The sequence below is a fragment of the Hyperolius riggenbachi genome, chromosome 12 (assembly GCF_040937935.1).
Source record: "Hyperolius riggenbachi isolate aHypRig1 chromosome 12, aHypRig1.pri, whole genome shotgun sequence".
NCBI classification, from domain to species: Eukaryota; Metazoa; Chordata; class Amphibia; order Anura; family Hyperoliidae; genus Hyperolius; species Hyperolius riggenbachi.
In genome coordinates this window covers 10,291,512-10,316,453 of record NC_090657.1, presented here as the reverse complement: position 1 = coordinate 10,316,453, position 24,942 = coordinate 10,291,512, and the positions used below count along the sequence as shown (strand labels likewise).

Here is a 24,942-nt window from a genome sequence, read left to right as displayed (position 1 = left end):
TCCTTAGGGCTCTTTCACACTAGGCAATGTGTGCATGAACTCTTTCGTGCACGAGTTATGACCTGCGGCGTGACATCGGGAAGTTGCGGAGCGATGTTAGTTGTAATTCGCCCGACGGGAAAACGCTCGCGGCAGGACAATTAAAAGCTCCCAGAAGCGTTACAACGTAACGCGCTGGAACGCTTTGTCTAATATGAAAGGTAGCATGAAAATCAATAGACTTAAAGAGACTCTGAAGCCTCTTAAAATTCCACTTTTTATTTAACAGTCCCCTTCTACACTATCACCCCATGTAAAACACCCGGGGAGGTGGAGCTTTGAGCTGTAGCTCTGCCTCCATTAGCATTGATCGCCGCCTATTCCCTGCACCTCTCAGTGAAAGAAGACTGAGAGGGGCGGGGAGAGGCTGCCGTCAGCGGGGACTGATGTGAGTAGAGGCAGAGATACAGCGCTAAGCTCTGCCTCTACAAGGCAGCACTCCCCCAACATTGCCCCGGGGATTTGGGGAGGGGGTTGAAAACAGCGTTCTGCCGCGGGATAGTAGCGTTTTAGATGGGGTGATAGTGTAGAAGGGGATTGTTAAATAAAAAGTGGAATTTTAAGAGGCTTCAGAATCACTTTAACTATCTAAAGACTGGTCCACGCCCAAGTGGCCGGCGGCAGCCCCAGAACCGCCTAATGCCAATTGGCGTCAAGTCCTGGGGCTGCAGTTTGCAGGAGATTGCGCGCGCATCTCCTGCTTGGGGGGGGGGGGGGGGAAGCGGAGCTCTGTCCCACCTTTAGTCTCCTGCTTGACGGTGAAATAGCCATCTAATTACCATGTACAGCGATGCGATCGGCGCTGTACTGGGGTCAGCAGTGTGACACGCCTGTCCCCTCCATATGCTGGGGAGTGATCGGCTGTCATAGGCTGAAGCCTATGACAGCTGATCACGCTGATTGGCTGGCAGGGAGAGGGAGGGAGCAGGGAAGAAAGAATAAAAGTCAATTTTATAAAAAAAAAAGTAACAATTATTGATTAAAAAAAACAAAAAAAAAACCTGGGCGGTCGATCAGACCCCACCAACAGACAGCCCTGTTGGTGGGAAGAAAAGGAGGGGGGGGGGGGATCACTAGTGTGCTGTTGTGCGACCCTGCAGCTTGACCTTAAAGCTGCAGTGGCCTATTTAGAAAAATATAGCCTGGTCCTTAGGGGGGTTTACCACTGTGGTCCTGAAGTGGTTAAGGCTCACTGTAGCTCAAATGGACTAACAACTAATGGTGCAGTCACAAAATTAGTTATCCTTTCCAGGCAACCACTCAGGAGGCTTCTATAGAGAATTGTAGCCCGCCTTCACTCAGGTTATGATCGTCACGTTTTCTTGGTTTTCTGGTAATCTGCATTTGCCTGAGGAACTGTAAGCTAAAAATAACTCCTCGTCAGCGGGTAGCTTATGTCCACTTTACCAGGGAAAACCTGGTGTTTCTGGCATGTCAAATCCAGCATTTTTTTTATATTTCACCTTTAAGGCACATGCCCCGCCCACCTCATGCGCTGGTCCGCGGATGTAGGCTTGTGCGCTTAGCCTTCTGGGTAGTGATGTCTTCCCCATCATCCTATGAGGGGATCTTCTGTAGTCAGCTTTTTACTTAACAGCATTTTGTGTAGAATTCTGTGTCAGATTGTGCTGCCACATTTCACATTCAATACTACTGCAGGTGATGTCTTAGCAGTTAAACCACCCATACAACCCAAATTTGGAGGCTAGGGAAGGGGACTCCTTAACTACCTATGTGAATTCCAGCCCCACTGGTTCACAAAATAAAGTTTAATAACCTCATGGGACGATGGAAAGGACGTCACTACCCAGAAGGCTAAACGCTCAAGCCTACAGCCGCGGACCAGTGTCATGAGGTGAAATATCATATGCCAGAAATACCAGGTTTTCCCCGGTAAAGTGGACATAAGCTACCCGCTGGCGGGGAGTCGTTTTTAGCTTACAGTTTCTCTTTAAAAACATATAACCGCCTGTGACACAACACTTTTTACAGGTGTCGCCCTCTTTCTCTCAGGTAACGTTGCCTCTAGGCTGGCTGTTGGTTGCGTAACTGTCTCTTTCCATACTGTGCAGACAGCCCACAACAGGGGTCAGGAACCTTTTTAGCTGAGACAGCCATAAACGCCACACATTTTAAAATGTATTTCCCTGAGAGCCATACAGTATGTTTCAAACTGAAACAGTTCACATGAGCACGAGATCCCGCACTTTGACCCAATAGGCTGGCAGCCTATTGGGCCAATCAAAATGCGGGGATCTCGTCCTACAAAGTCACTAGACCTGACGGCCCAGAGTGGGACGATTGGAGGAGCCGTTAGTTTTGGGGTAGCGTGAGTAAGTTAGTAGTGCATGCTACAGCAGTAGCGTGCCTACTTTTAAAATGTTACTTGCGCTGCCACACTGAGCTGTGTTGCTTGAGCCGTGTAGCTCAGTAAATCAACCCCACTGATTTGTATGTGAGGCAGATGTAGCCATCACAAGAGCCACATCTGCCTCCCGAGCTGTAGGTTCCCTACCCCTGGCCTAGAAGTACACTTAGTGACAGTTTTCCTAGTGGTGGGTTTGATTTTCAAGCTCTGTTCCCCATTGATGTTATGTGACCGGCTGTGTTTTTGGTGCTCCTCAGGCAGTCTTTGGAAGTACTCACATCCCCAAGTGCTTCCAAAGACCGGCTCATCTGTACTGCGCATCTATACTGCTCATCTGTACTGCGCATCTGTACTGCGCATGCACAAGCCCGGACTCGACTGTGCGAGGCAGCATGTGCTCACCCAGTTGATGTCTTTTTCAGGAAAGGTCTTATTTCAGCAGGACAATGCCAGGCTGCATCTATTACAGCAGCATGGCTCCAAGTGCTTACGTGGACCAGCCTGTAGTTCAGCAATACCAAAAATTTAAACCATTTGGTGTATTTTTATGAAACAAAGTGCAATAAAGGAGGGCCCCAAGCTGTTAAAGGGACACTTAAGCCAGAAAAAGTGTTTTACTCACCTGGGGCTTCTACCAGCCCCCTGTAGCAGTCCTGTGCCCTCGCAGCCCTTCACTAATCCTCTGGTCCCCCGCTGCCAGCTAGTTCTGCTTCTACCAGCCCCCTGCAGCAGTCCTGTGCCCTCGCAGCCCTTCACTAATCCTCTGGTCCCCCGCTGCCAGCTAGTTTTGTTTTTGCCGACAGGCCCGTCAGGACTGGCCACGCGTAGCTTTCTCCGCATTCCCAACTGTAATTAGCGATATTGCGGGCCGCAACGCTTACAAAAATACGCGTTGCCACATTACCTACGCATAGATATGCGGCAGCGCGTTGCGGCCGCAATAGCGCTAATTACAGTGGGGAATGCAGATAAAGCTACGCGTGGCCAGTCCTGACGGGCCTGTCGGCAAGAACGAAACTAGCTGGCAGCGGGAGACCAGAGGATTAGTGAGGGGCTGCGAGGGCACAGGACTGCTACAGGGGGCTGGTAGAAGCAGAACTAGCTGGTGGCGGGGGACTGGAGCAGCAGTGAGTGACTACGAGGGCACAGGATGGCTGCAGGGGGCTGGTAGAAGCAGAACTAGCTGGTGGTGGGGGACTGGAGCAGCAGTGAGTGACTACGAGGGCACAGGATGGCTGCAGGGGGCTGGTAGAAGCAGAACTAGCTGGTGACGGGGGACTGGAGCAGCAGTGAGTGACTACGAGGGCGCAGGATGGCTGCATGGGGCTGGTAGAAGCAGAACTAGCTGGTGGCGGGGGACTGGAGCAGCAGTGAGTGACTACGAGGGCACAGGATGGCTGCAGGGGGCTGGTAGAAGCAGAACTAGCTGGTGGCAGGGGACTGGAGCAGCAGTGAGTGACTACGAGGGCACAGGATGGCTGCATGGGGCTGGTAGAAGCAGAACTAGCTGGAGGCGGGGGACTGGAGCAGCAGTGAGTGACTACGAGGGCACAGGACAGCTGCAGGGGGCTGGTAGAAGCAGAACTAGCTGGTGGAGGGGGACTGGAGCAGCAGTGAGTGACTGCGAGGGCACAGGATGGCTGCATGGGGCTGGTAGAAGCAGAGCTAGCTGCCAGCGGGGGACTGGAGCAGCAGTGAGTGACTACGAGGGCACAGGATGGCTGCAGGGGGCTGGTAGAAGCAGAACTAGCTGGTGACGGGGGACTGGAGCAGCAGTGAGTGACTACGAGGGCACAGGATGGCTGCATGGGGCTGGTAGAAGCAGAACTAGCTGGAGGCGGTGGACTGGAGCAGCAGTGAGTGACTACGAGGGCACAGGACAGCTGCAGGGGGCTGGTAGAAGCAGAACTAGCTGGTGGTGGGGGACTGGAGCAGCAGTGAGTGACTGCGAGGGCACAGGACAGCTGCAGGGGGCTGGTAGAAGCAGAACTAGCTGGTGACGGGGGACTGGAGCAGCAGTGAGTGACTACGAGGGCACAGGATGGCTGCATGGGGCTGGTAGAAGCAGAACTAGCTGGCGGTGGGGGACTGGAGCAGCAGTGAGTGACTACGAGGGCACAGGACAGCTGCAGGGGGCTGGTAGAAGCAGAACTAGCTGGTGACGGGGGACTGGAGCAGCAGTGAGTGACTACGAGGGCACAGGATGGCTGCATGGGGCTGGTAGAAGCAGAACTAGCTGGTGGCGGGGGACTGGAGCAGCAGTGAGTGACTACGAGGACACAGAATGGCTGCATGGGGCTGGTAGAAGCAGAACTAGCTGGTGACGGGGGACTGGAGCAGCAGTGAGTGACTACGAGGGCACAGGATGGCTGCATGGGGCTGGTAGAAGCAGAACTAGCTGGTGGCGGGGGAGCAGAGGATTAGTGAGGGGCTGCGAGGGCACAGGACTGCTGCAGGGGGCTGGTAGAGGCAGAACTAGCTGGCAGCGGGGGACCAGAGGATTAGTGAGCGGCTGCAAGGGCACAGGACTGCTACAGGGGGCTGGTAGAAGCCCCAGGTGAGTAAAACTCATTTTTGTTTTCTGGCTTAAGTGTCCTTTTAAAGAGACTCTGAAGTCTCATTTTTTCCATGTTTTTTAATGTAATCATGTTTAGCATTATAGCCTAAAGGGAATCTCCACAATCCCGCCGAAAAACAAGGGTTTATTAATAGAGAAAACGACCTGCAAAGTTCCACGACTTTGCCGCTCGCAGATTGTGCTGCACTGGAGAGGCAGAGCTTTGAGCTGTTGCTCTGCCTCTCCGCAATCAATCTCCGCCTCCTCCCCGCCCCTCTCAGTGAAAGAAGACTAAGAGGGGCGGGGAGAGGCGGCGATCCGCAGAGACAGCTCCAGCCTAAAGCTCTGCCTCCTCCGCAGTCAGTCTCTGCGGATCGCTGCCTCTCCCCGCCCCTCTCAGTCTTCTTTCACTGAGAGGGGCGGGGAGGAGGTGGAGATTGTTTGCGGAGAGGCAGAGCTACAGCTCAAAGCTCTGCCTCTCCAGGACAGCACAATCTGCGAGCGGCAAAGTCGTGGAACTTTGCAGGTCGTTTTTCTCTCTTAATAAACCCTCGTTTTTCGGCGGGATTATGGAGATTCCTTTTAGGCTATAGTGCTAAACATGATACATTAAAAAAAACATGGAAAAATTAGACTTCAGAGTCTCTTTAAGCTGGCGAAATCCCTACCTTATAGACATTATTTCACTTGTGTAACTTCAGCAAATTTTCTCCCCATTTACCAAACCTATAGAGCACAATTGTCAATCTCAAAGCTCGCAGACCGAATACGGCCCTCCTCAGGGGCAAACGCAGGATTTTTAAGGGGGGGGTTCCTGAAAGGTCCAGAAGCACGTATGTCCCCAAGTGCTTCCGAATACAGGTGGCTCCATACTGCCCATGCACAAAAGTGCGCTGGCGTATTACGGAGCTGCCTATCTTTGGAAGTACTCAAGGACACGAGTGTTTCTGAGGGCTTCTGGTAGCAGCAAATGTGAACGGGGGACAGCGCTGGAACAACTCCCCAAGAGAGGAACAGGAGATAGACTTAGTTTGGACAATTCAGTGGAATATGCTACATAGTGTCACATAGCGCAAGCGATACCCATATGATGCAGGGATATATGCATCTGCGGAAGATGTCGGCGCTACATAAATACTAAATAATAATATTTTGCCTCACCAGGATTGCACTTTTATTTAGCTTTCCTGTATGACAAGAACACACAGCCAGCTCCAGGGGAAGAGGGAAACAAAGGTGAATGAGGGAGGGCTGCTGCACACCAAGAGTGCTTCTGAGCGTTTTTCAAATCAACAGTGATTTGAAAAGCGCTTGGCTAATGTTACCCTATGTGGGTGTTCCCACAGCAGCGTTGTGATTTTTTCAAAATTGCAGGTATACTGCATGTAGCATGTTTTTGAGCAATTCATTCAAAAATCGCTCTGAAAATCACTTCACAAAATCACACTCACAAATTGCTAGCGATTGCTATTGTCATTTTGGCGTTGCACTAGCCCAGAGAGAGGAGTGGAGGAATTGAGAATAGCCTGAGATGGAGCAGAGAACTTATCTGTATTGCAGTCCCACATCACACAGGCTACTTGCCTGTAATCGGACTCCTGTCCCTGTCAGCCTCAGCCGGGTTGCAGCAATAACACACAAGGATCGCTCACCCCCACCTCAACAAAATTATCATTGCCCCTCACCGGCAACTGATAAAACACACCTTCCCCCGACACCATCTCAATGTAATGCTGCCAATACACGGTTCGGTTTTTTTTAGGTGATTAGATGGTTCGATGGATAATTTCCGACAATGTTCTCCCCAGAATTTTTTCCCAGCTGGTTAGCATGAAAAATTAGTCGGGTGGGGCGAGATGAGAGAATGCAGGGCCGGTGCTTCTCTGCACAACTCTGCTTGCAGCAGAGGAGGAGGTGAGCCGATGACAGCCGGGTGCTCACCAAAACTAGCCGGGTGCAGCACCCGGCTAAAAGGGCCTGGGGAGAACACTGGACCGATCTCCCTTTCTATTCTTTTGTCGCTCGATTTCTGATAGAAGTGAATGGAAAAAGATAAGAAAAATGAGCGGAAGATAAAAGAATCTACTGCAGAATCGAGCGGCAAAAACGATCGAGAGGAGAAACGCACGGCAGAAACGAACAGTGTATTCCCAGCGTTATATTTACCTGCCCCAGCAATGTGGTGTTTCTCTTCTATTCTTCCTGGAAGTCGCACGCTCTGTGCTTCCATACCTCCTTCACATGAGATAGGCAGCATAGAGCATGTGGCTGTCAGGAAGATCAGTGGAGACCCAAGACAATGCTGGGGCAGGTAAATACTACACTGCTCCACTGCGAAGGAGGAGACTCCTAACACCCCCTCACCGCAATAGCTATGCCACTTACCACTTAGCTTGAGACTGTTAAAAATAAAAAATGTGACCACGACTCTACACCATACAATTTTTTTGTTGCATTCAATTCGATTCATTCAATTGATTCGATCCAATCCGACATGTCCGATCAGGATTCGATTCGATTGCAAAACAATGGCGAATTGAATCGAATCCTGATCGGACATGTCTTATTTAATTGAATCAATGAATCAAATCGGATAAAAAATTGTATGGTGTAGATGGAGCTTTAGACTATGCCCCCCCCCCCCCCCCCCCCTTATTCATCACCTCCCACCCTATATTCTGCAGCTCAACTTCAGAGGTGAGGTAAATGACTTTTTACCCTCCCTGAGCTGACCAAATTGGCTCCTCCCCACATTAGGCTTGTATGCAGGCTGTTTTGATGTGTTCGCAAAGGCATGCTCCTCTGCTTAAGATTTAGGTTTTCTGGGTTTTCTCCAGGCCACGCCCCCTGCCCAGGATTAATTTGGTCTTGGTGCCTTCTCCAGGCCACGCCTCTCTGCCTAAGATTTAGGCTGTCTGGGTTCCTATCTCTCCTGAACCTGCTACACTCCCACAGGGAGAGAGGTTGAATGGCCGACCCCACCCCTTCCATTGTGACCTTCTGTTGTAGCCACACCCCCAGAAGGATTCCATAGGAGAGTCTGGTCCGGGGCTGTAACAGCTAGAACGGCCCCTACCAAGTGGCACATGGGGGGAGGCCAGGTTGCTGCACTGCTGTAACACCTGCTGCCTCCAGGAGATATTGGGAACCTGGCCAGAACTATCCACACCATAGCAAAGAGGAACAGTCACAAGGGATTGATTGAGTTGGGGGGGGGGGGGGGGGAATTGTTTTAATTTACCTGAAGGCCGGCACAGACCTTCTGACATCCTTTTACTGTTTAGTATTTGGCTGCCTCAGCTGACTCCCAGATGAAACCGCTGACTTAGGTATTCACAAAGCAGTAATACTGTGATCCATAATGGCCATCAGATTCCATTTACTGCTCTTCAAAAGCAATCAGCGATATTGTTGCCATCATGGGAAAGACCTCGGCTACCTTTTATCGAATCCGCCCCATTTACCAGAGTCACAATTCTCTTCGGAGCTTCTATTCCGAACCGTCAGTAAAATAACAGGTCGTGTTGTGAATGAGATAAGTGGGATAACTGGGGTGCGACATTAGCAGTATTCATAAAAGTGGTGTATTATCTTTATATAGAGAGAGAGAAATAATGGCACAGAGCCTTTACTGCAGCCATAGGCAGGCTGCTTTTTCCTGTTCTGTGAGCTGTCTGGGCATGCTGGAACATGCAGTTCTTCAGCAGTTAGGGAAGTCTATGGCAGTGATAGGCAAACTTGGCTCTCCAGCTGTTAAAGGATACCTGAAGTGACATGTGACATGATGAGATAGACGTGTGTATGTACAGTGCCTAGCACACAAATAACTATGCTGTGTTCCTTTTTTTCTTTCTCTGCCTGAAAGAGTTAAATATCAGGCATGTAAGTGGCTGACTCAGTCCTGACTCAGACAGGAAGTGACACAGTGTGACCCTCACTGATAAGAAATTCCCCTTTGTATCTCTTTCTTGGTCTCAGACACCATTTTCTGCTAGGAAAGTGTTTTATAGTTGGAATTTCTTATCAGTGAGGGTCACACTGTAGTCACTTCCTGTCTGAGTCAGGCCTGAGTCAGCCACTTACATACCTGATATTTAACTCTTTCAGGCAGAGAAAGAAAAAAAGGTTATTTGTGTGCTAGGCACTGTACATACACATGTCTATCCAGGGCTGTGGAGTTGGAGTCAGAGAAATTTTAGGCACCCGGAGTTGGAGTCTGAGTCATTGATTTCATAAACTGAGGAGTCTGGAGTCGGATGATTTCTGTAAAAAAATCCACAGCCCTGTTAAGTATTAGACTAAGGAGTCAAAATCGAGAAGTCTGAGCCATTTTGGGTACCCGGAGTCGGAGTTGGAGTCGGAGTCGTGGTTTCATAAACCGAGGAGAAATAGTTGGAGTCGGAAGATTTTTGTACCGACTTCACAGCCTTGTGTCTATCTCGTCATGTTACATGTCACTTCGGGTATCCTTTAAGGAACTACAAGTCCCACAATGCATTGCGGGAGTCTGACAGCCACAGTCATGATTCATAAAGGCAAATGCATTGTGGGACTTGTAGTTCCTTAACAGCTGGAGGGCCAAGTTTGCCTCTCACTGGTCTATGCAGTCAATGCTAACATACTTGTGCTAAGCACCCGTGTGTCACTATACAGAATATATGTCACATACCTACCCAAAGTAGCTGCACATGTCTCTCGTGTGTGAAAATGCCAGTTGGCGAATACTGGGATAAAGGTACATACACACGTCTGATATTTCTGAGCGACTTGTCATTTGAACAACAGTTTGGCATGTGTACAAACGATCGTTACACTGATAGCAGCAGTTTTAAATGATCCGCTTGGCGGATCCGTGGACTATAACTGTCATTCAAACGACAGTTAGGTCTGTACATGTGTACAAACGACTTGTTGTTGGAAAGTCTATTAGTTTGACACTCATGCTGGGCATACACAGCTCGTTTGTGCGCCAGAATCGAGCCGCTCGTCACTTCCTTATCTGCGCTTCGTTTCTTCCATTGTCCGCCCGCGGGGATCGAACGCGGTATCGATCCAGCGCGGTGAGCGGACACGTCGGATATTATCAATCGAGCCATCAGCGGCTCGATTGATAATAAAAAATGAGCCGTGTATGCCCAGCACAATAGACTTTCAAACAACAAGTCGTTTTATCCGTCATTTGATCTAGTCCATTGACCAGTCAAACGACATTAGCTGTAATCAGCATTTCAAACGTTTTGTCGTCTGTGTGTACAAGGAGTCTCAACGACTTTTTGTTTGAATGGCAAGTCATTCAAACACCCGGTTTGAACGACAATCGGGCATAAAATCAGACATGTGTACGCACCTTTAAAGCAAACCAGAGCTGAAAATTAAACGTCAAAATAAACATACACACCTAATACTTGCCTCCTGTGTATTCTACTCATCAATCTCTCTCCTCTCCTGCGTTCTATTTGCACATTGTGCTCGATGGAATTCTCAGTTTTCAATTTTAAAAATGGCAATGACCCTGTAACCGCTTCCTGGTCAGCACACTTTTAAACTGTAATATCATCCACTTAAGCCATAGGGAAACATGGACATTACCTTGCACATTACTTGTCCTTTTAGTTATAACTGACAGCAACTCATATTTCCGTTGTGAGAAAATCTCTTGTCAAAACTAAAAGGAATCATTGTTGGAAGAAAGTGGTGAGCTTCTGAGAGCAACTGACGGGGAGGTAAGTATGTGATATTAATTTGCAGGTACCTCATGCATTTTAAATAATTTTACTCAGGTCAGGTTCCCTTTAATCTGGTTATCGTATTTGTCAGGTAGGACAGGGAATGGCTGTGCAAATGAAAATACGACAAAATAATGTTTATCATTAACCTTTGCCGTATTTACAGCAAAATTAGAAGTATTACTTCTTTCCAGCAGATTTTTCTCACATACATTGGGACATTGTTATGGTGTGAAAGGCCATTCTGTTATTTATCATGTCATAGAACAATCGGTGATCTCCAGGAGCAGGGAAACGTTACAGTAAGGCCAGTTTCAATACATTGCTGTTATACCTTCCATATCGCAGCTATAACATTTTATAAGCCACAGATCAGTCGTTTTTAAATTGTGTTGTTTTGACCAAATTGGATTGAAGCCTTCTGCTGCACTGAATGTCAGTAACTTCCCACTGACTTGCAAGGTGTGGTTGGTGGAAAGATGCGATTGGACAGGTCAAACAAATGAGATAGGATATGCTCCAAACTGATCATTTTGTAGTGCGCAGAGCAGTACAAAGTGATGTAGTGTAGTAGATTAGTGTACAAATCCAATTAAAACTGCAGTGTTTTGAATTTGTATAATTCAGCTTTAGGGCTAGTCCACACTGGGGTGCTTTTCAGGAGTGTTTTTGCTGACCATCAGCGATCAGGAACATGCTGTGACATTGCATCCCTATTGGACCATTCTCCCTGCAGTGTTTGTGGTTTATACAGATTGCAAACACTCTGCATGCAGCATTGCAGCTGCGATTGGGATGCAATTCTTTTCCGTCCGTCCCCCAATGAAAATCGCAAAGCGCAATCTTCTGGAAATCACTGAAAGTTCATAATGCAAATCTGAGTGAAAATCGGCCCTTAAAATGATCATTGAATCGGTTAGTTTGGAATCCAATCCTCTATGGTCACCTTTACTGTATATATCTGTAATCTATGTATCAGGTCTGATGGGGACACAGCAGACAGGAAATACAGTATAGAACAGTAACTAGACCAGATGAGCAGACTGCTGGACACAAATATGAAAGTGATTTCAGTGCATGCACAATTTGTTCAGGAAGGGCACTCTGCAATCCAGTTGAGGTAGTTGTTCCTGAATACTGTATCTGAAGAGGGGGGGGGGGGGGGTCAGTGCAGTAAGCAGCACCACAAACATACAGTATATTCTGGCGTATAAGACTACTTTTTAACCCAGAAAAATCTTCTCAAAAGTCGGGGATCGTCTTATAGGGCAGGTGCTGAAACTTCTGAGCCGAACTGGAGAATCTGCGGTTGCCGCATACGGTGGGGGGAGCTGAAAACCGTCCGCTGCTGGATGGGGCGATCGTATGAAGGTAGCAAGGGCGGTCCTGTACAAGTATGTAGAAGAAAATCCACTCACCAGGATTCCTGGAAAGAAGTGACTTATTGTGGTCCAGATGACGAGGTGAGGGGGCACCTCACTGGGAAGGCTTTGTATACAACCACAGGGCTGTGGAGTCTGTACAAAAATCTTCTAACTCCGACTCCTCAGTTTCTGAAACCACGACTCCGACTCCGGGTACCCAAAATCGCTCAGGCTCTGACTCCTCGACTCCGACTCCTTAGGCCCGGTTCACATTAGCGGTGGCCCTCCGGAATCGCCGTGCCGGAGCCGCACCGCCTGCAGAACGGACGGAACGGACGCACGGCATAGCAATTAAAGCCTATGCGTCCGTTCACATGGGTCCGTTCTGCAGAACCGGAGCCGGACCGGATCCGGGCCGGATCCGGACTCCGGCCTCCGTTCCAACATGCGCTATTTTTTCATCCGGCCCCTCCGGCAGCCGTATCCGGGGCGGAGCCGGACTGCACCATCCGGCCAATACAAACAAATGGGAACCGGAGGCCGCACAACACACTGGCTGAGAAATCCGGATGTTCTACCCCACTTCCTATGCGGATTTTTGCGGCGATATTGGCTGGGGACACATGGGCAAGCATTTTGGAGTGGAGCAGCACAGCTGGATCCGGATCCGGAGATGTTGGCAGCATGTCGCAGGTGGAGGTGAGTGCTAAACAGCAGAGGGCCTGATTCCACAGGTCCCCCTTCTGCTGACCTCCCAGACCCCAACTTTTTTTTGGTGTTTTACGTTACTTCTGCCAAACGGATCCGGATCGCATCCTGATGGACACCTGATGCAACCTGACCGGATCCGGATCGGATCCGGATCAGAACCGTACGGTTCCGATCCGGATCCGGTCCGGATCCGGTCAGGTCATCCGGTCCGTTTGGCAGACAACCGCAAGTGTGAACCGGGCCTTAGTGGTGGCCATACATGGTACAATTTTTCAATTTTTTTTCGATTAGATAATTTAGTTCGATTATTCCGTTAGATCGAATATAAAGATTTTTCCAGCATGTCCGATCTGATTTTTCTCGAAAAAACGGGATAATCGTTCGAATTTCTTAATCCGAAAAAAAATATTTTCAACTTTCATTCGATTAGATCATTTAGATCGAATAAATGGGATAATCGAACGTTTTTACTGTACCGTGTATGGCCACCATAATACTTAACAGGGCTGTGGATTTTAGTACAAAAATCATGCGACTCCGACTCCCAACTCCGACTCCTCAGTTTCTGAAACCACGACTCCGACTCCGGGTGCCCAAAATTGCCCCGACTCAGACTCCTCGACTCTGACTCCGACTCCACAGCCCTGTACAACCACCAGCCAATCACTGGTAAGGTACATCTCTTGCCATGATTGGTTGGTTGCTGTATACTGGGTACCACATACGGTACAGCACCAGTATCTGTACCTATTTATACAGTATAGCACCAGTACACACAGTACAGTATACAAATGTCCAACAGTCAAGAGGGGTAGTCTTATATGGCGAGTATATCCCAAAATATTTATTTTAAATGGAAAAGTTGGTGGTCGTCTTATACGCCGGTATATACAGTACTTGGTATACAGGTGTAGAAGGTGAGGTTCTATAGACTATACTCTACTCGAGGGACCGGAAGGAGTAATGCATTCATTGAGGGATTGAGAAGGAGGGGTGATTTGGAGATGATTTATCACACTTTCATTACAAGTCCACTTATCCTTTAAATAAGTGCTGCAGTGAGTTGTGTTGCTGTTTTGGTTCCCAGGTTGTGTGAGCTCTGGCTTGTCTCAGTCTGTGGAGGAGATATATTTGTGTAACTGCATAATCCCTGAGAAAGCTGCATGGCAGACACGTCCCATTAGCCTATTCCAGGGGGATGCTGGTAATTAGTCGGTTGTTGTGCGAGACTGTTGTTCTCTACATATCTCTTACATATAAGAAACAGTCTACTACAATGTGCGCCAGGGAGCCACCTGCATTTATTATCACCATAGGGACTGTCCCTGTAAATATGGTGGTGAGAGCCGTCTAAACAAGTGCTGTCTTTGAGTCCCGGGTACCTCCCTGCCATTTAGCATCTGTTCACCTTTATCTGAGTGCAAGCATTCCACTGCAGTTATGTTTTTGTATTCAAAGTTTTTTTTATTGTTTTGATTACATTTTCTTGAAATACAAAGATACATAAACAATCAGAAATACAGCTCTCCCGACCAACCTAGCCCCCCAAAAAACAATTTTTTTTTAATAAAAGCACCAGTCTTTATAATACAGCTTCAAAGCATACCTGTGACTTGTAGTCTGTTTAAAAAGGTTTCCCTTGGGAGAGGGAGGCCTAGAGGACCCAGAGGCTTCCCAGATCCTCCTGCAGACCACCGCTTCTCTTCTGGACCCTTCTCTTCACAGCCGGGCTCCTGTAAATATGCCATTACTGTTATCTCAGCTACACTTCATTTAGCACCATGGGATATATTAGAGTTCATTGTAGGACGCATATTAAAGCCTCCCATTAGACAGTAGGGGCTGTATGATCTGATTCTTGGTTTAATATGAAGTCCATTGTGTAACATAAAGTTTGGTTGATATCGTGAACATGTGGGGGGTTTTCCATGTGTAAAATCTAGTAGGAGGGTTGTCTGACAAGCAAGCCTGTCACTGCTTTGGCAATAGGCAGTTCCCTATAGCTGTTATGTTGTGATCTAGCACTTTAAGAGACCAGGATATAGTGTACAAAGTATAGTTACTTGCTGTGAGATGCAGTATTCTCCAGGGCTCCACCAAAAGTAGAAACTGTGTTTTATTCCTAATTGGGCAGCACGGTGGCGTAGTGGTTATCTCTCTCGCCTTGCAGCGCTGGGTCCCTGGTTCGAATCCCAGCCAGGGCACTATCTGCAAAGAGTTTGTATGTTCTCCCCGTGTCTGCGTGGGTTTCCTCCGGGCACTCCGGTTTCCTCCCACATCCCAAAAACATACAGATCAGTTAATTGGCTCCCCCTAAATTGGCCCTAGACTACAGTACTTACACTACATAATATAGACATAGACATATGGCAATGGTAGGGATTAGATTGTTAGCTCCTTTGAGGGACAGTTAGTGACAAGACAATATATATACTGTACAGCGCTGCGTAATATGTCGGCGCTATATAAATACTAAAAATAATAATTGTAATTAGTGATGCTTGAGAGCAATTGTATTTCTAAAGGTGCCCATACACTGATTGATTTCCCAGCATGGCCTCTCCGTCGTCATTTTGATCATACAGGATGGAAGATCTGGCTGGAAAGGGAGCGAGGGCACAATGGCCGGAAGTTGCCCAGGGAACAATGGCCAGTGACAAGCCTCCCACCACTAATAGTGCTTCCCCAGGGCCTCTGCAGTGTACTTGTAGCAATGGAGCAGCAGACACACTTTCCCTCCATTCTGTGTCTTTTTCGGTGGCACCTGTTCTATATGACCCATTGGCATGTTATGGGAGTGTATACATGCAGCCAGGTCACAGAGAACAGGCACCAAGGGACATGAAAACAGGACACAGGAAGTGAGCTCACCGGCTGGACAGGTTAGTGGGCACCGCTACCACAAGTACTCTGCGGGGGTGACCTGGGGGCCAATCAGCTGACTCTTGTGCCCTAGGGGGACAATACTATCTGCAGCGGTGCACATGTATTTTTATCGATTTTAAGCTGAAACTTATCTGTGTAGTGTGTGGCAGGAATAAATCCCTCTCTGATCACATTCTAATCTGAGAACGATCCATCTCTCGGCCAAATCGTGCGCCCATCTGTAATTGTATGGGCACCTTCATTCACATATATGAGTTTGGACTACAAAAATCATCCGACTCCTATCTCCTCAGTTTATGAAACCACCGACTCCAGGTGCCCAAAACTGCTCTGACTCCTCAGTGTAATACTTACCAGGGCTGTGGAGTCGGAACAAAAATCATCCAACTCCTCAGTATATGAAACCACCGACTCCATGTACCCAAAATTGCTCCGACTCCAAAAGGTGCCCATAGACCTAATGATTACGGGCAGATTTGACAGAGACAAATTTATCTCTAATCGTATTTGCCTCTTGTCGAAGCTGCCCATATACTACAAGCCGATTCCCGTCAGATTTCCGAATGAAATCTTCAGGGAATCGGCTGAGCCTGCCGCGGCTGCCCCGCCGCTGGATGTGCGCAACATACAGTACAAACATTCCGCAGAGCTACACCTGACACCTAAAGATGACACATTTCACCATGTTAAGATGATGAAAGATGTTTTTCAGTGGGCAAACACTGGCTAAATTTATACATATTGTAGAAAAAACGCAATTTTATTAATTACAATATTTTCAAAACACTTTGTCTTTAAGTCAGATGAGCCTCTAACTCACTAGAGTTCTTGGTACAAGTAGATCTATATCAGGGACTCTGGTGATGAAAGCAGGGATGCTGACCACTAGCCAAACGCCACCAAGTTGTATGTATGTATTTTAGCCCCCATGGTTATTGGCTAGGAATAGAAGGTAAGAGGGCAATTGGGCTTTGAACAGATGGGAATGGATTGCATTTTGTTCAGTGAACGCTGATAATATATCTGTAATATCAAATAACCTAACCACTTGTACAGTGCTGGATCTTGCTGGTAACAAAATAGACCAGTGATAAAAATATTGATTTTACATCTGACAGCTGGAGTCCTCCACAAGGTCATTCTGCTTCCGTGGCAGATAAGGCTGGAAGCAATTGGTATGTGAGCTGCATACATTTTTCTTGTTGGGCCTCCTGAATATAAGAACTTTATTACAGGGCTGTGGAGTCGGTCCAAAAATCCACCGACTCCGACTCCTCAGTTTAGGATTCCACCGACTCCTCGACTCCGACTCCTCTAATTTGCATATTACAATTTTGTTGATTAAAAGTATGTAACATGAAATTCGTCTCTTAACTGCCAACACTTAGGAATTTTACAAGACAACTGAAGTGAGAAGGATATGTAGACTACTATATTTATTCCCTTTAGACTAAAACTAGTCCTTGGTAAGAGTACTTGTAAAAGGTACAAACCGGAACAAAGAACATCTATCAGGCCCTAGGCAATGTAACTGTGGGTACATGTAAGAGTGATGTGCAGGTACTCTGCAGGGGAATGAGGAGATTGTAAACAGACAACAATGTTCAATGTGCACAGCATTCTCAGTGGATTCCCTGCAGCTCTGTGGGGAGTGCATATGTAGAGTATAGTACTACTGTGTAACAAAGTAAACCTGAGACAGATGAAATTAAAGTTTTATACATACCTGGGGCCTCCTCCAGCCGCCTTCAGGATAATCAGTCCCTCGTTGTCCTCCTCCACCACCTGGATCTTCTGCTATGAGTCCAGATACTTGAGCCAGTCGGGCGTAGTGCGCATGCACACACTCCGCCGCCAGGAGCATACTACACCTGTGCAGCACTATTGCAGCACTATTGCGCAGGTGCAGAACGCTCCTGGCTGTGAGAGCGGCATGCGGCCGGACAGCGCTGACTGGCTGAATTACCAGGACTCATAGCAGAAGATCCGGGTGGTGGAGGACAGCGAGGGACTGATTAGCCTGAAGGGGGCTGGAGGAAACCCCAGGTATGTATAAAACTTTACTTTTCATCCATCTCAGGTACCCTTTAATTTGTAGTCACCAAACCAAATTTTAATAACATATCAAATTATTTGATTTCATCAGCAAAGGGAGTGCATACATTTGCATAAATCAGCATCAGTGCAGAATTATTTCCATCTCAGTGACCATCTCTATTAGTGACACGGCTACACATCAGGCTTTATTCTTACAGCATAGATGTTATTTAGTATATATAAGAGATTCCTGTGTACACATCATATATACAGTCACAATCAGATATGTATATCTGACCTTAAAAATACGGGGACTGCTTTATTGAAGCAGCACAAGTAACTCATTTTGATTGGTTTATTTCATTTTTGTGGACTAAGCACAGCTATTACTGTATATATACCGTATATATACATTATTTTTAATGACTATTATCTGAGAAATAGAACATTTTATCATATTTTCTATTTTAATTACAATTACAAATTCAGTAGGAGTCGGAGTCGGTGCATTTTTTCCCGACTCCGACTCCAGGCACCCAAAATTGCCCGACTCCACGACTCCGACTCCACGACTCCGACTCCACAGCCCTGCTTTATTAGTACCACTAAACTCTTAGGCTAGGTTTCGTGTCAGACTTTTTACTCAGAAAAATCGCATTGAATTTGCAACTGTTAGTGAATGGGGTTGTTTCCATTCAATGCGAATTTTCGTAAGCGTTCGTACGTGTGAAAAAAATGTGAGGTCCTGTATGATTTTTTTGGATATCGCATACGATTCATGTACAATGATTTGTATAGGCAATGCGAATTTTTGCGTTATTTGCCCGAAAATTCACATTAGATCCATGGTTACAGGAAGTTGTTAGCAGTCATGACTAAGCTGTTACTAGGCAGATTAGGTATATTTAACCAATGCGAATTTTCGCAACGAAAAATTTACATAAAAACGTGTACAAGTTTACATGCGAATTTTCACCAATCAGAAAAATCTTATACGGTTTTTTTTTGCAGGCGGCAATGTCACGCTACAGTGGAAACGTAGCCTTAAGGTACATACACACGTCGGATTTTTCCAAACGACCGGTCGTTTGGACGTTTGAATCTCCAGTCGTTTGGACATCAAATCGGGCGTGTGTACGGTCGGTCGTTCAGCTGATAAGATTGGATTTGAACAATACGCTAAGCGGAACCATCAAAACCCGTCTTATCAGCTGAACGACCGATCGTACACACGCCCGATTTGACGTCCAAGCGACCGGACATTCAAACGTCCAAACGACCGGTCGTTTGGAAAAATCTGACGTGTGTACGAGCCTTTAAATGTAGCATGGTAGTTTTTAGTGAACACTGCAGCAGAAAGGTACTGTGAAGGAAAGGAAGCATCCTGGGCGCAGGGATAATTCCAAGGGCAGCAGATTAGCCGGAGCGTCCAGAGGAGGTTGTCTACCAGTTCGGCAGCACGGCAATAGGGCTACAGACATAAGACATTTTGATGTCTAAATATATCTGAGGCAGAAAAAACGAAGTCAAAGGCAGTACCTACTTTTGCATGTAATCTCCACCTTTATCAGGCAGTGGCCTCCGTTATCCGATGCAGGAAAATCGTGACCTGCTCATTCTCGCTCTCCGCTCGTCGGAACGTAACAAACGGACTGATGTGAACACAGATACTGTTGCTGTACAGGATCCATTTCATTAAACTGAGCAGAACTTTTTTTAGGCTGCTTTCACAGTGGGACGTTACAGGCGCACGTTGGAGCAGCCTGTAACGCAGCCAACCGCACAGCAATGAAAAAATCAATGGGGCTGTTCACAGTGCCCACGTTGTGTTACATTGTAGCACAGCAAAGTGCTGCATGCTGTGCGTTCTCCGCGGCTAAGCCGCGTTAGACTGTTTGCACATGCTCAGTAATGTTGGGGAGGAGGGGAGAGCGGCCGGGCACATGGCTAATTAATATTCACTGCTCTCAGTGACGTGCAGTGTTTACTTCCTGGAGCGGCCGCTCTGTGCGGCGATTGGCCGGGCGGGACCATGTGATGCCGCATGCGTCCAAGAGTACGCATCATGGCATCACAGACGCCAGAGTGAGCTGCACAACGCGGCTCACTCCGACGTCCAGACCAGAGAGCACCAGGCGTTGCGTTAGGGGCACGTTATGCGACCTATAACGTCCCCTAAACGCAACGTCCCACTGTGAACCTAGCCTTATGCTAATGTGAACTGGTCCTAAGATGTCTCCAGTTCCAGTCTGCACAGGAAGTGATGTAAACTGTAAGGCTACGTTTCCACTGCAGCATTGCCTTTTCATGTCGGGAAAACCATATGCGATTTTTCTGAATATAAAAACGCATGTAAGGTACCATGCATTTCTCAATGTGAATTTTTGCGTGCGAATTTCGCAATTGCCCTAATTTACATGTCCTGCCTAGTAACAGCATGACAAATTCCTTTTTGTGGTACAAATACAGACGTGAAAATTTGCATTTGAATGCTGTTTTTTTTTTTTTTTGTTTTGTTTTTTGCATGACATATGAAAAATCATACAGCATTGCGTAAAATATAGAACAGGCTGTCAGGTTTTTTTGTTTGTTTTTTTTTCACGCACAGTTTCATGCGAAAATTTGCATGAAATGGAAACTAGCCCATCCACAATGATTGGATTTCATACAAATGCAAATTGTCATTGTGAAAATTTGTGGAGAAATCGCACAAGTGGAAACGTAGCCTTATGCTAGGTACACACCATACGTTTTTGCTTCCGACATGTCTAATATTACTTTCGATCATTTTACTGCTCAATTTCTCGTAGAAGTGAAAGGAAATTGATAAGAAAAGATAAGAGCAGGAAATCAAGCAGGAAAAACAAATCGAAAATCGATTGAACAGAAAATCGAGCGAAAAAAAACGCATCATGCGTACCTAGCATAAGAGAGGGAGATTCAGCACAGCAATAAGAATCCAGAAGAGGTTGTAGCCCCTTACTGTGCATCTAAATCCATAGTGTTCTCTGTTCAATCGGTCTTCAAAAGACATTTGAAAAAAAAAAACGATTTCTGGGTTACATGTATTCTTAGTTGAATTTAAAAGAACACCTCAAAGAGAACACTATTGTATCTTAAAGAGACACTGAAGCGGAAAAAAAATGATATTATGATTTGTATGTGTAGTACAGCTAAGAAATAAAACATTAAGATCAGATACATCAGTCTAATTGTTTCCAGTACAGGAAGAGCTAAGAAACTCCAGTTGTTATCTCTATGAAAACAAGCCATTAAGCTCTCCGACTAAGTCTTAGTTGTGGAGAGGGCTGATATCTGACTTTTATTATCTCAACTGTAAGTGAACTGTTTACTGTTTCTCTGCCAGAGGAGAGGTCATTAGTTCACAGACTGCTCTGAAAGAATCATTTGAATGCTGAGTGTTGTGTAATCTGCACATATTAGAGAATGATGCAATGTTAGAAAACACACTATATACCTGAAAATAAAAGTATGAGAATATTTTCTTTGCTGCTAATCTTCTAGCAATTATTCATAGTACACAACCAATTCACTATAGCATATTTTTTTTTTCACTTCAGTGTCTCTTTAAGCTGTTAACCAATAAGTCTATTCATAAGCATTAGCAGGACAGGTGGCTACAGACAGAGTTTAAAGCTAGACATAAACTTTTGTGTGTGTGTGTCTGTGTGTCCTATCGACCTTTAGATTGGATTCTTAAATCAAATCAAGGGTGAATTGAATACATTTTTGGCTGTTCATTCCATGAACAGTGATCGATATCAGGCTGGAAATTGAAAGTCTGTCAGTGTAGCAGGATGGAAAATTCCAGTCGGTTGCACAATAATTAGCCGCTCTTTTCCACCGACTGTGGATCAATTTACAGTTTGCGACCGCGATGCAGTCAAAAGCAGCCGCCCTAATCGCAGCACCCAAAGACTGACGTTCTGAACTCAGTACTTCTGGTCATGTGATCAGAATTTTAAGGCTGTATTTTTAGCTGCAGAACCTGTATTTTACAAATAACTTTTGAGCCTTGGTCCGGAGCTCCGCGATGTCTCCCAGTGCATCAATGCTGAAATATACAAATTATCCATTGTTGTCTCTGCAAGCTAGCCACACCTCCCGATCCGCTGGAATGCAATGATGTCAGCTTTTTAATGTTAGAGCCACAAAAATCCAACATGCAAACAGGATTGGATGATTTGCATATATTCAGCAGTGATGCATTGTGGGAAACATCTCGGAGCTCACTCCAACCTGAATTATCGCAAATACTTTGTTTGAAGAAAGCAAACTTTTGTTTTCAATAGAATTTTTAGTAAGAGGTATATTTGGTCCATTGTAGCCCCTTACACACTCCTAGAAGTTCTGGCTCACCAGGAGCTCGCTGGGCAATCTGTAACTCTGGGTGCTTCAAGTCCTACCCCATAGAACCACATTAATCCATGCCATGCACTGATGAGGATCAACCAATCCAAGACAGTCTGTTTGCATGTTGGATTGTTGTGGTTCTGTAACATTAACATGATTGCACTCCAGTGGATCTGGAGGTGAGGCTAGCTTGCAGGGACAATAATGGATGATTTGCATATTTCAGCAGTGATGCACTGGGAGACATCTGAGAGCACACTCCAACCTGAATTATTGCAAAGACTTTCTGTTTTAAAAAAAATCTGTAATGAAAAAAACTCCCATGGGGGGTACTCGCCTCGGGTGGGGGAAGCCTCCGGATCCTATTGAGGCTTCCCCCGTCCTCCTCGGACCCACGGCGACAGAGAAAATCCTCCCGGAGCGCGGCGACGATGTAAATATTTACCTTTTGGCTCCAGCGCAGGCGCAGTATCCGCTCCTTCCCATGGAGATAGGCGGAAATAGCCGAATTTCAGTCGGGCCGCTCTACAAGTCTCCTGCAAGTCGCCTGCAAGTCGCCTGCGCAGTAGAGCGGACCCGACGGAGATCGGCTATTTTCATCTATCTCCGTCAGAAGAGCTGCAACAGCGCCCCCGCTGGAGCCAGAAAAGATAAATATTGCACAGGCTGTCGGATTTGTCTCTTGTGCGTTCCGTGTGCTGCAGCGAGACCGCCGTGGGACACAGGAGGACGGATGAAGCCTCTATAGGGTCCAGAGCCTTCCCCCTACTGAGTTGAGTACCCCCCAGGGGAACTTTTTTCCAGTACAGGTTTTCTTTAAGAAAGCAAACTTTTGTTTTACATTTCTTTTTTTCTTTAGAATCTCAGCTTAGTTTAATGTTTGCAAAGTGATGATGATTGGAATTTTGCAGCATGTGGCTGAATAGAGTACTGGTTAAGGGCTCTGCCTTTGACATGGGAGACCAGAGTTCGAATCCTGGCTAGGGTCAGTACTTACTCAGTAAGGAGTTCAAGGCAAGACTCCCTAACACTGCAGGTGGCCTCCTGAGCGCGTCCCAGTGACTGCAGCTCTTGAGCTCTTTAAATCCAACAGAAGAAAAGCTCTATACAAATGTTCGGATTATTATTACAGTTCCTAAGAATAATGTTCAGAGATGCTGTGTATCTGGGTGATTGTGTTGTTGTCATGTTGTTTCTCCTTCTATTTGCTGTTTGTCTGTACTCCTGGCACGATCTGACCCCTCCACTCTTATCCACAGTGCATCACATGCAACAAAACCTTCAAGAAGCTCTGGTCTCTCCATGAACACATTAAGATCGTCCATGGCTACGCAGAAAAGAAGTTCTCCTGTGAGATCTGTGAGAAGAAGTTCTACACAATGGCACACGTGCGAAAGCATCTGGTCGGTAAGTGGTTTGGCCTTCCTGTGGAAATCACAAGTCTGCTTCCACTTGACAGGGGTACACATGGTGCTGAAGATCAAGGGCAAGCATCTCGCTGTTTGATCGGAGTCCTCCTGAGATGACGCCTGGGCAGGAGAATCCCGCCTCATTATTCTGTGTGCACGAGTGCTTTCTATTTGTTCATACGTTTGGTAGAAGACAGCTGGCAAACACTGTTTAACCACTTCAGTACCGAGTATTAAGGTTGGCCATTAACAATACAATATTGTCCTCCGATACAATCATGTGGGCAGATTTGTGGGATCCCAAGTAGAGGAAGTTATTTATCAATCATTCCCATAAACGTGTTGATTAGGGTGTTTTCTCTCTTCAAATACATTCACAAATCCAACATTCTGATTTACAAAATTCTATATTCCTATCAACCATAGAATTTTTTAAACTTTGATCTTTCTCCACACATACTCTGTGGATTGCTGTACAATTCGGTCGTAAATATCTGATTTGCATCTTAAGAAAATAATGTACCGTTAACAGGCAATCTTTTTAAAGAGCAACTTTTGCAAAAGATGGGGGGAGGGGAATCTCCTGTGCCTGTGCGAGCGTCTCTTGCGGGGTTGGGAGGAGAATAAACCCAGATATTGCAAAGTGAGGCGTTCGAAAATAAGATAGATGAAAAAATGAATGATTGAGGCTCCCTGCACACTGCAAATCCATTTTCCGATTTGCAATTCCAATTTTTGCTGAATGCAATCAACAGAAAAACAGAGTCAAAAACGCAGCATGCAGTAACGATTAAAAATTGGAATCTGATGTAAAAATCAGAATCGCTTGCAGTGTGCAGGGAGCCTATACTTCGTATATTGAAAACTTGTTTAGTTGATCCCAGAGACAGCTTGCCTGTGAGGATGCATGAGCGAAAAATACTACATGCTGATCTACTTATCTGGGGCTTCCTCCAGCACCTTCAAGTCCCGGTGTCCCTCATTGCAGCTCCGCTGGCAGCCACACATCTGTGGTCCCATCCGTAGCGGCCGCTGACCCGGCCAGGTCAGCGGATTCTGCACATGCGGGCATAGCTCACGTGGCCAGGAGGGTTCTGCACAGAACGCTCCCGTACACAAGAGCTAGGCCACAGGCTACGCATGTACACACTTGTGCAGAAGCCGTCATCTTGGCGGGGTCGGCAGTCACTACAGAGAGGACCGCAGATGAGTGCCTGCTAGCAGAGCTGCAACGAGGGACAAAGACTTCAAGGAGCTGGAAGCCCCAGGTAAGTAGATCAGCATGTAGTATTTTTCGCTCATGTATTCTTAAAGGTAAGCTGTCCCCAGGAGCAACAATACAAGTTTTCAATTTACACGGATATCAATCAGTGTTTGAGCTTTTATTTTGGAACTTCTCACTTTGCAATATCTGGGTTTGCAATTCGGTCATGAATTTTTTACGAGGGCTTAAAGTAAGCATCAGCCAATG

At 46.5% G+C, this 24,942-nt stretch overlaps 1 protein-coding gene across 1 annotated transcript in view; it reads left to right on the top strand.

The window, feature by feature from the left end:
* Window positions 1–24,942, top strand: part of ZNF652 (zinc finger protein 652) — an 86,839-nt gene that overhangs the window by 42,707 nt on the left and 19,190 nt on the right. The window contains exon 3 of the mRNA XM_068263898.1: window positions 23,322–23,469. Coding sequence (XP_068119999.1) covers window positions 23,322–23,469 — 148 coding nt within the window. The remainder of the gene's footprint in view (window positions 1–23,321; window positions 23,470–24,942) is intronic.